This window comes from Apus apus, chromosome 4 (assembly GCF_020740795.1).
Source record: "Apus apus isolate bApuApu2 chromosome 4, bApuApu2.pri.cur, whole genome shotgun sequence".
NCBI lineage: Eukaryota > Metazoa > Chordata > Aves > Apodiformes > Apodidae > Apus > Apus apus.
Genome location: NC_067285.1, coordinates 112,804,584 through 112,815,075, shown reverse-complemented (window position 1 = coordinate 112,815,075; position 10,492 = coordinate 112,804,584). Strand labels below are relative to the sequence as shown.

General features: G+C 53.3%; 1 protein-coding gene across 1 annotated transcript; it reads left to right on the top strand.

Annotated features, from left to right (window-relative positions):
- The first annotated feature begins 449 nt into the window (after nucleotides 1-449).
- Nucleotides 450-8,991, top strand: LOC127383811 (5-hydroxytryptamine receptor 7-like). Its single transcript, XM_051617357.1, has 2 exons — nucleotides 450-962; nucleotides 8,076-8,991. Exons 1-2 carry the CDS (start codon nucleotides 451-453, stop codon nucleotides 8,845-8,847), a joined length of 1,284 nt encoding a protein of 427 aa, XP_051473317.1. The 5' UTR covers nucleotide 450; the 3' UTR covers nucleotides 8,848-8,991.
- Nucleotides 8,992-10,492: the final 1,501 nt, after the last annotated feature.

The window sequence follows — 10,492 nt, the reverse complement described above, 5'->3', positions numbered from 1 at the left end:
TGCCTGATGGTCGCACGCTCTGCTCTACCCACACGCGGGGAAGGTGCGCGGGATCCCGGCGCCTGGAAGCTTTGGGGCTGGGGCGGGCCAAGTCAGAGCCCAGCAGGAAGGAGCAAGAAACACGGCGGCGACCACCAGCTGCCGAGGTCTGTCCTCCTGGAGCAGCACCAGGCAGCCTGTGCTCCTCTCAGAGCAGAGACCAGCTCCCTCCAGCCAACCCCGTGCCTTCCAGGAGACGGATCACGGCGGTAGGAAGAGTTGGGAAGCAGCTTCTTGCTGAGAACCTGAGATCCAGACAGAGCTTTGGGAGCCACGAGCTAGAGGAGAGGGTGATGGTGGGTGATGTTTCATTGTCTTAGCCTGTTTGTGACCAACTGTTCTGGTTCCTCACCGGAGGTGTCATTGCCGGGAGACACCTGGTGCCGCCGCCCGCTGCGGTGAGCTCGGAGCATGTTGCTGAGGGCCAGCCCCAGAAGGTTTCTGGAGCACCCCCTTCTCTTGGTGGAGGAGGCAGAGCAGCAGCACCCAGCTGGGAAACCGCTCCCGAATCCATCCATGCCTGAGGAACTCTCCACCCCAGCCGAGCCAGACCCGCCGTCCTCCTCCAACCTCACCAACCTGACGGACTGTGCCGAGGAGATCCTGCCCTATGGGGAGACGGAGAAGGTGGTCATTGGAGCTGTCCTCTCCATCATCATCCTCATGACCATCGCTGGCAACGGGCTGGTCATCATCTCCGTCTGCATCGTCAAGAAGCTCCGGCAACCTTCCAACTACCTGGTGGTGTCCCTCGCCGCCGCTGACCTGTCGGTGGCCTTCGCCGTCATGCCCTTCGTCACCATCACCGACCTGCTGGGGGGAGAGTGGCTCTTTGGGAAGGTTTTCTGCAACGTCTTCATCGCCATGGACGTCACGTGCTGCACGGCCTCCATCATGACCTTGTGCATCATCAGCGTGGACAGGTAAGGGAGGACGAGGCGCCCGCCGGCTGCCGAGTGGAAGGGTGTCCCTGGAGGTTGAGCCCTGGCTGGGTATGGTGCTGGTTGGATAAGTGCTGCTTTGTGTTCTCCAGGTGCATGGGGTGGCTGAGGGTTTTCTGTAGGGATTAGGTGCCTCAGTGTCTTTGGAGGAGCTGGGCTTAAGGTGCGTTCTCACCTAACTTCCCTAAGTGACTTGCTCCCAGCTCCAGGCAGCTACTTCCCATTGTTCTTCCTTGGCTTGAGGAACAGAGCCTAGAGGTCAGCTCCGTCACCCGACCTGCTTCCTGGAAGGAGGTTAGACCATGAAATTATCCAACAAAACAAAACAAAAACGTACGCCCTTTGAAAATCCAGGTGATGGAGCTTCTGGAGCCCAGTCCTACAGGACGCTCTGCTGCTGCCTGGACTCACCCCTTGGCTGAGGCTGTCGGCAGCTTCTCCCACCCCATCCCACGTCCCTGAAATCCCTGGCTTAGCCCAGTGCAGGCGTTTGTGAGGATCTGCTGGCTTCAGCTCCTTCACCTGGGGTCGGGAGGGAAAGGCCTGCCTGGCAAACAGGCAAGGCTGGGACAAGTCAGCACCCCCGTGGCTCTAATTACAGCAGCTGCGTCATTAGGGACCCGGCGCTGATGAGCCGGGGCCAGGCCTGACGTCTGCTGGTTCCTCTTTAGGTTCACATTGACCCCACTGGGCCAGGCTGGTGGGTGCTGAGCAGCTCAGGGGATGAGACACCCCACGAGACACCTGCCTGCAGCTCCACCACCCTCCCCAGGTGTGAAACCCGGTGAGAAAGCAGAGAGGACAGAGAAAATCCTGCTGCCGCCAGGGGATGTGATGCCCCTGGAGCAAACAGCAGCTCCTGCCCCAGCCCCCACCCTGAAATGCCCTCTGCTCCTCAGGCTGGCACAGCTCGGAGCTGCTGGACACAGAGGAGATCCCTGCCAGGCCAGCAGAGAAGGGCCAGCACTGCTGCTGAACTCGCTCTGTGGTAATAAAAAGCCTAAAAAAAGCAGGTGCATCGGGAGCTGGCAGAGGTCTGGCCCTGCTAGAGGGAAGAAATGAAGTAGTGACACGTCAGAGCTGCCTCTTGAGCAGCAAGGAGATACACGCTGAGCAGATGGGCTTTGCTTTGAAAAATTCCCTTTCCTTATTCCTTCCTTTTCCTCTTTGCTTTCCACTTCCCTTCTCTTCCCTTTCTCCTTCCCTCAAATCCTAGATTTATGGAATGATAGACTGGTTTGGGTTGGGAAAGGACCTTCAAGATCATCTAGTTCCAACCCCCCTGTATGGGCAGGGACACCTCCCACCAGCCCAGGCTGCTCCAAGCCCCATCCAACCTGCCCTTCAACACTGCCAGGGATGGGGCAGCCACAGCTTCCCTGGGCAACCTGGGCCAGGGTCTCACCACCCTCATAGTGAAGAATTTCCTCATGTCTCACCTAAATCTCCCCTCTTCCAGTTTAAAGCCATTCACCCATGTCCCACCCCTCCCTGCCCTTGTCCCAAGCCCCTCCCCAGCTTTCCTGGAGCCCCTTCAGGCCCTGGAAGGTGCTCTAAGGTCTCCCTGGAGCCTTCTCTTCTCCAGGCTGAACACCCCAACTCTCCCAGCCTGTCTCCAGAGCAGAGCTGCTCCAGCCCTCTGAGCATCTCCGTGGCCTCCTCTGGACTCTCCAACAGCTCCATGTCCTCCTTGTGCTGGGGTCTCCAGAACTGGGCACAGTTCTCCACGTGGGGTCTCACAAGAGCAGAGTAGAAGGGGAAAATCACCTTCCTCAGTCTTCTGGCCAGTACCTCCTCTTGTTCTGTCCTGAATTCCAACTTGGCCAGCACTGATAGGCAGGTGCCTTCTTCTGCCAAGGAAGAGGTGGTGATTGTACTGGTGGCTGAAGAGTCCACGTGTTTTTGTTAGCTTAGATATGAAAGATGCTTGGCTTGCCCAAGATGAAGGTACAATTAAAATGTAGGCTGCTATTACTGGTTATTAATGCAGAGCACTTTCTAAAAGCCTCTTGATTGAAGCTGGTAAGAACCAATCTCTTCTGAAGGGAAGTCTGATTGATTTTCTTTTAAATCAAAATAGAAAAACGCTGGAAAAAATCCATCTTTCTTGTCCATTTTTCTTCCATAAAAGCCTGCCAATGCTATGGATTTTTTATTGCCACGAACCAAAAACAAAAGCACAACAAGAAAAAAAAACATTTTGGCTGTTCAGCTTCTGTGGAAGCTCTCCATAAAAGTGCCAAGCAGCTGAAAAAAGAAGCTCCCCCATACCCCACACATCACTTCAGGTTTTCCTAGTGGAGGAAAAAAATCTCCATCCCTTTCCCAGGCAGCTCCCCTGAGACTCTCCCTTAAACAAACAAAAAAAGGTGTTTCTTGCCTGAAATCAGATTAAATGCTCCAACTTGGCATCGTCCTCAGTGAAAAGGGTGCCTCCCAAAAGAGCTGGTGGGATAAATCCTGCACTGCATCTTGCTGTGTCCTTCATCTGAACGTATCCCAGGCTGGGATGCATCTCTGGGATGCTCCCACCACCCCTGTCTTGGGCAGGGACATGAAACCACAGGGAGCTGCAGCCTCCAGCTGCCCTTTATATTCTCCATCTGGGGGTTTTTTCTCCTTCAGCAGGATGGGGCAGGCACGGGGTCAGCTGGGAAGAGAGATGCAGAGCTGAGGCCCTGAGGAGACATGGGGTTGTGGTAAAGCAGTGGGGTCCAGGAAACCCCAATTCTGAGCTCCTTTGGGCTCAGCTATCCTGTGTGGGTGGAAATTTGTCCTTTCCCAGTTTGCCAGCTACAGGATGGAGACAGAATCATAGAATCCCAGACTGGTTTGGGTTGGAAGGGACCTTCAAGACCATCCAGTTCCAACCCCCCTGCATGGGCAGGGACACCTCCCACCAGCCCAGGTTGCTCCAAGCCCCATCCAACCTGCCCTTCAACACTGCCAGGGATGGGGCAGCCACAGCTTCCCTGGGCAACCTGGGCCAGGGTCTCACCACCCTCACAGCAAAGAATTTCCTCCTCATGTCCAACCTAAATCTTTCCTTTTCCAGCTTGAAACACTTTCCCCTTGTCCCATCTTCACCCTAAAGGGGCACCTTGGAGAGGTTTGGTTTGGTTTTGTTGGGGTATTATTATTATTATTATTATTATTATTATTATTATTATTATTATTATTATTATTATTATTATTATTATTATTATTATTATTATTATTTAATCCCTGGCAACAAGATCCATCGATTCCTGCTGGGTGTAGAATAAGTGAACTGACCTGGTTAATCCATGGGGTTGATGGTGGAGCCCACCCTGGGGCAGATCTCCTGCCCCATGGCCAGGGCTGAGCAAGGACATGGCAGGATTTGATGGCCCAAGGACTGAGGGATTCCACCATCAGCTCTGCAGGGCTGGGGGTCCTGCAACGTGGCACAAAGAGCCCCCCCTAAATCACTGCCCTGGGAAATGGCTCCTGCTACCTGAGTGCCTCTAAACTTGATTAACAGCAACACACACATTACAAGAGAAAAGAAGGATAAAAGCAATAGAAACTGATTTGAATTTCATTGCATTGCTGTGCAATCCTGCCTTCCTCCCCCCCTGTATCCACTGGCCTATTTGGAGGTCTTCCTGTTCTCACCAAAATTACCAGTAAAGACCTCAGAAAGGCCCCGTTTCCTCCAGCAGTGGCTGCACGAGGAGCTCCCAGATGAAACGTGTCAGCTTTGCCTGCTTTTTACATCTTGTCACTCTGCCTTTTGCTTGGCCAGGGTGTAAATTCCTTCAGGTTTCAGCAAATCCTGAGTGGATCGTCTTCTCAAGGAAACCCAGTAATAGAATAATAATAATAATTAATAACAGTAATAATGAAGGGTGTCATGCATCACAGTGTATATTAATTTGCAAAGTTCTTGGCTTGGTTATAAAAAGAAGTGATTTTGGGGTGCTGAGTTAGGAGTTGTTACAGCAGGGCACGGTTTTCTCCCAGCCCAGGGGACATGGAGTGTGTTCTCCCTCCAAAGTCCCTTCCTGCAGCAGGAGGGCATTTGGCACCATCCCTCCAAGCTGCTCCCAACCCATCAGTCTGAGTTCAACAAGGCCAAGTGCAAGGTCCTGCACCTGGGTCAGGGCAACCCCCAGGACCAGTACAGACTGGGGGTGAGGGGACTGAGAGCAGCCCAGAGGAGAAGGACTTGGGGGTGATAGTGGATGAGAAGCTCAACATGAGCCAGCAGTGTGTGTTGGAGCCCAGAAACCAACTGTGTCCTGGGCTGTGTCACCAGCAGCGTGACCAGCAGGGCCAGGGAGGGGATTGTCCCCTCTGCTCTGCTCTGGTGAGACCCCCCCCTGCAGGACTGGGTTCAGTTCTGGGCTCCTCAGTACAGGAAAGACATGGAGCTGTTGGAGAGAGTCCAGAGGAGGCCACAGAGATGATCCAAAGGCTGGAGCAGCTCTGCTCTGGAGACAGGCTGGGAGAGCTGGGGTGCTCAGCGTGGAGAAGAGAAGGCTCCAGGGAGCCTTTACATGTCCCTTCCAGCCCAAGCTATTCCATGATTCTATGACCTTTGATCCAGGCTCATCACTTCTCACTGTACTTGGCCCAAGTCAGATGGATTCAGTCCATCTGTCCTTTTAGAAGGACAGCACCAAAACTAGCTCTGTTGTCCATCTCCATCTCATCAGGTCTCAGCCTTCACAGACAGAGACCCACAGGGTGGTGGGGTGAAAAGCCCTTTCCTGAGAGGTTGTGTTGCCTTTGCATCCATGAGTGTTGTTCTTCAGCCTGTACCACTTCCTGGTGTTCCAGCAGCATCAATGGTCATGGAGAGCTTTGCCTGGGAGGAGAAAAACAGGACAAGAATAACTCAGTGAATTAATTCAAATTCAGTTTATCACAGAGTCAGGGCTTTGAATTTATTTTGCAGCCAGGAAGGGAGGAGGAATTGGATTATTGTTCTTTTATTTCCTTCTTCTTCCAATCTTGGAGGAGAATCTGCAAAAGGGAAACAGGGAAGAAAACATCTCCTAACACCTCCAGTGAGACCGATTGTCGGGGAGAAATAACAGTACAACCAGAAGTGAAATTCTCTGCAGAAATTGTTCTTCTGGCAGAAAAGCCTGCTCTTCCCTGGACAAGCTTTCAGCAAAACATCTCCATAGAGCTGCTGTTCCCATAGATAGAATCATAGAATCGTTAAGGTTGGAAAGGACCTTAAAGATCATCCAGTTCCAACCCCTCTGCATGGGCAGGGACACCTCCCACCAGCCCAGGTTGCTCCAAGCCCCATCCAACCTGCCCTTCAACACTGCCAGGGATGGGGCAGCCACAGCTTCTCTGGGCAACCTGGGCCAGGATCTCACTGTCCTCATAGTCAAGAATTTCTCCCTTATATCTCATCTAAATCTCCCATCTTCTAGTTTGAAACCTTTTCCCCTCATCCCATCCCTCCCTGCCCTTGTCCCAAGCCCCTCCCCAGCTTTCCTGGAGCCCCTTCAGGCACTGGAAGGTGCTCTCAGGTCTCCCTGGAGCCTTCTCTTCTCCAGGCTGAACACCCCAACTCTCCCAGCCTGTCTCCAGAGCAGAGCTGCTCCAGGCCTTTGATCATCTTGGTGACCCTTCTCTGGACCCTGTCCAACAGGTCTATGCCCTTCCTGTGCTGAGGGCCCCAGAACTGTACACAGTATTCCAGGTGGGGTCTCACCAGAGCAGAGCAGAGGGACGGAATCTCCTCCCTGGCCCTGCTGGCCACACTTCTTTTGATGCCACCCAGGACACACTGTTCCCACCACCTCTCTGGACTGATGCAGCATCCCCAAAACACTCAAGAGGTGATGTGACCCTGTCTGAAAATGCCTGGAAATTCCTGACAACCGGCAGGTTGAATCACAAAGGCTGTAACACGAAAAGAACTCATCTGACAGCCAGAAGCTTTTGCTGGAACGATTGGGTCTGAACAGGAGGCAGAAGTTCTTCAGCAGGAGGAGCTGGCCATGGCCAACTCCATACTGACTCCTTAGCTCCAGTGGTAATTTCCCAACTAACACCATTTTCCAGTCAGATGACCTCTCTCAGCCAAGGCTTGGGAGGATTCAACATCACATCCCATAGTCTATCCAGGAGCTGGTGGGTCATGCAGTCTCCAGCTCTTTCCAGCCAAGCTAACAAGGTAACTCCTAACTCCAGGCATCAGGACTGCTGAATATGTGGGTCACCACATGCTTATGGGAACTCCTGCTCAGAGCTCCTTTCATTTTACTCCCCAGGGAGGGGTGGACACCAGCACTTGAGGAGCTATGGGCCATGCAAGGGAGCAAACTGCTCCAGCTGTTTGTCTTACTCCTGTCTTACTTTCCAGAGCTGGGTTGGAACTAGATGATCTACAAGTTCCCTTCCAACCCAAACCATTCTATGATCTCCAGAAGACGTTGCAGGAACCTGTAGGTTTGTCCTCACAGTGCAAGCTGGATGGATAGGGAAGTGAGGGGGTGATCTGCTGACAGTGGTGTCTCCCATGGGTGCCAGGGCTGCAAGATACAAACACACAGCCCGTCAGATGGAAGAAGGTGTGGGTCAACATCTGCCAGACTTGCACCTCAGTCCATCACCTGATCCCTAGCTTTGCTCTCTGTCCCCATCCAGACGCATCCTTGAGTCGTGGATGGAACTTTGAGCAACAAGGTCTAGTGGCAGATGTTTCCTGCCTGTGGCAGGAGAGGGAACGAGATTGTCTTGAAGGTCCCTTCCAACCCAAACCCTTCCATGATTCCCTGAAAACTGAGCTTTCTGAACCATTTTTACTCCCCAGGAACCCACGTGGTGCTCGCACTGCTCTGAGCAGTGACGTGACACCTCCTGTCACACGTGGGGTGGTTGTCAGAAAGCAGTGGGGAACAGCCAAAGCAGGGTGTTTGGGCTCAGGAGAGCTCCAGGGGTGTGACATGCATCCCGCAGAAGATGCAGCAGCTTCCACTGGGGGAATTCGTTTCTTGTCCTGAAATTCTCCTGTGATGAAGCTTCAACAGCTGGCTAGGGACGAAAACCACCCAACAGCACTCACGCCTTCTGCCCCTCCTAACCCTTTGGCCCCTCTTCCAGGTACCTGGGGATCACCCGGCCGCTGACCTACCCCGTGAGACAGAACGGGAAGCTGATGGCCAAGATGGTCTTCATCGTTTGGCTCCTGTCAGCCTCCATCACCCTCCCTCCCCTTTTCGGCTGGGCCAAGAACGTCACGGTGGAAAGAGTCTGCCTCATCAGCCAGGACTTCGGGTACACGGTTTACTCCACGGGGGTCGCCTTCTACATCCCCATGGCCGTCATGCTGGTCATGTACACCCGGATCTACAAGGCTGCCAAGACCAGCGCCGAGAAGCACCGCTTCATGAACTTCCCCAAGCACCTGGAAGAGGAAGGTGTCTACTGCCTGGAGGCCTCCAGCCGGGGCCACCACAGCTCCAAGCGGACCAAAGCCGCGGAGGAATGTGCCACGCTCTCCAAGCTGCTCCGGCAAGACCGCAAGAACATCTCCATCTTCAAACGGGAGCAGAAAGCAGCCAGGACCCTCGGCATCATCGTAGGGGCCTTCACCTTTTGCTGGCTGCCCTTCTTCCTGATGTCCACGGCTCGGCCCTTCATCTGCGGCATCCGCTGCAGCTGCATGCCCCTGAGGCTGGAGAGGACCCTGCTCTGGCTGGGGTACACCAACTCCCTCATCAACCCCTTGATCTATGCTTTCTTTAACCGAGACCTGAGGACTACTTTCTGGAACCTCCTGAGGTGCAGGTACAGGAACATCAACAGGAGGCTCTCGGCTGCCAGCATGCACGAGGCTCTGAAGGCGACAGAGAGGCACGAATGCATCCTCTAGGGCCATGTCCTCTCCCTCAGTGCCTGACCAACAGACTCCTGCCTCTCCATTTCGGGTCCCTTGCTCCTCAGCACTGGCAGAAGCCCCGGGTGCCATTGTCCCCCTTCCAGACATCTCTGCTGAGAGTGACACCCTTTTTCTCTCCCCCTCCCCAGGAGGAGCTGCAGGTCTCCTTGCCTTGGGAACAAGTGGGCAACTCTCCCTTCTCACCCTGCTCCAGGTGGGAGCTGGGAAGCCGTGAGCAAGACCAGGGTGGGGGTTCAAGGTCTACCACCAACTGTGGGCAAGTCACACCACCTTTCTGTGCCTCAGTCTCTCCCTCTGGTAACAAAAGAAACCACAACAGGAAAAAGCAACCCTCCCACCCAAACACAAAAAAAAAGCCCCTAAAAACTTGGTAAGACTGTGGGTCTCCACCTTCAAAAAGGGCTCTAAGGTCTGTGGAGGACACACATTACCATGTAAAGAAGACACTGGCTGGACTTCTCTATTGGTCATGACAGCAGCTGTAAGCTCTGCTGTAGATCTGAGCCCTCCTGCCATCCCAGCTTCTACAAACTCTTTCCACCAACGTGATTGTGTTTTACACACTGAGCTCCTTCATGTCCGGGTTTGCACGTCAGAGCAGTCACACCAGTGACCCCATTTCACCTCACTGCAGCTCTGGAAAAAAGGAAAAACAGATGAACATCAAGTTTCCTTCATGGTTGGAGAGAAAGTCCAAGAGCCCCCTCGTCAGGGCAGTGACCAGTGGGCAAAGACAGTGATGGAGGTTGGGTTTTTGCAGTTCCTTCCCAGACAAGTGATGTGTATCCATCATTTGTGGCTGATTGCCTCCGTAAAAGCATGTCCTGACAACAGGAAGAAGGTCTATGATTTCTCTGACAGCTTCACAGTGCTTCAGTATGATGTCCAGCGAGCTTGAAAAACACACTAAGTGATGTATCCTTCTTTTAAAAAACAAACCAAACCAAACCAAAGTCTGGTTTCCTTATTGTGGTGTAAATCTTTTGGTCGTTTCGACTTTAAAGCTCTATTAAGTGGTGGTGGGACTTGTCTCCCTGCAGTCCTCTTTTCTCCTGACAAACCTTGCTGCATCAACTCAGCCTGGAGAAGAGGAGACTGAGGGGTGACCTCATCTCAGCTACTGCTTCCTCATTAGGGAAGGAGGAGGAGGAGAAGCTGACCTCTTCTCTCTGGTGACCACCAATAGGAACCGATGGAATCACAGAATCTTAGGAGTTGGATGGGACTTGGAAAGATCACCCAGTCCAACCCCCCTGCCAGAGCAGGATCACCCAGAGCACATCACACAGGAACGTGTCCAGGAGGGTTTGGAATGTCTCCAGAGAAGGAGACTCCACAACCTCTCTGGGCAGCCTGTCCCAGGGCTCTGTCACTCTCACAGGAAAGAAGTTGTTTCTGATATTCACATGGAACCTCCTGTGCTCCAGTTTGCACCCATTGCCCCTTGTCCTATCACTGGACATCACTGAACAAAGCCTGGCTCCGTCCTCCTGACACTCACCCTTAATGGTGGGAAGATGTGGAGAGGGAGGTTTAGGTTGGATATTGGGAAAAGATTCTTCACCCAGAGGGTGGTGGAGCCCTGGAATACGCTCCCCAGGGAAGCAGGAATGGCACA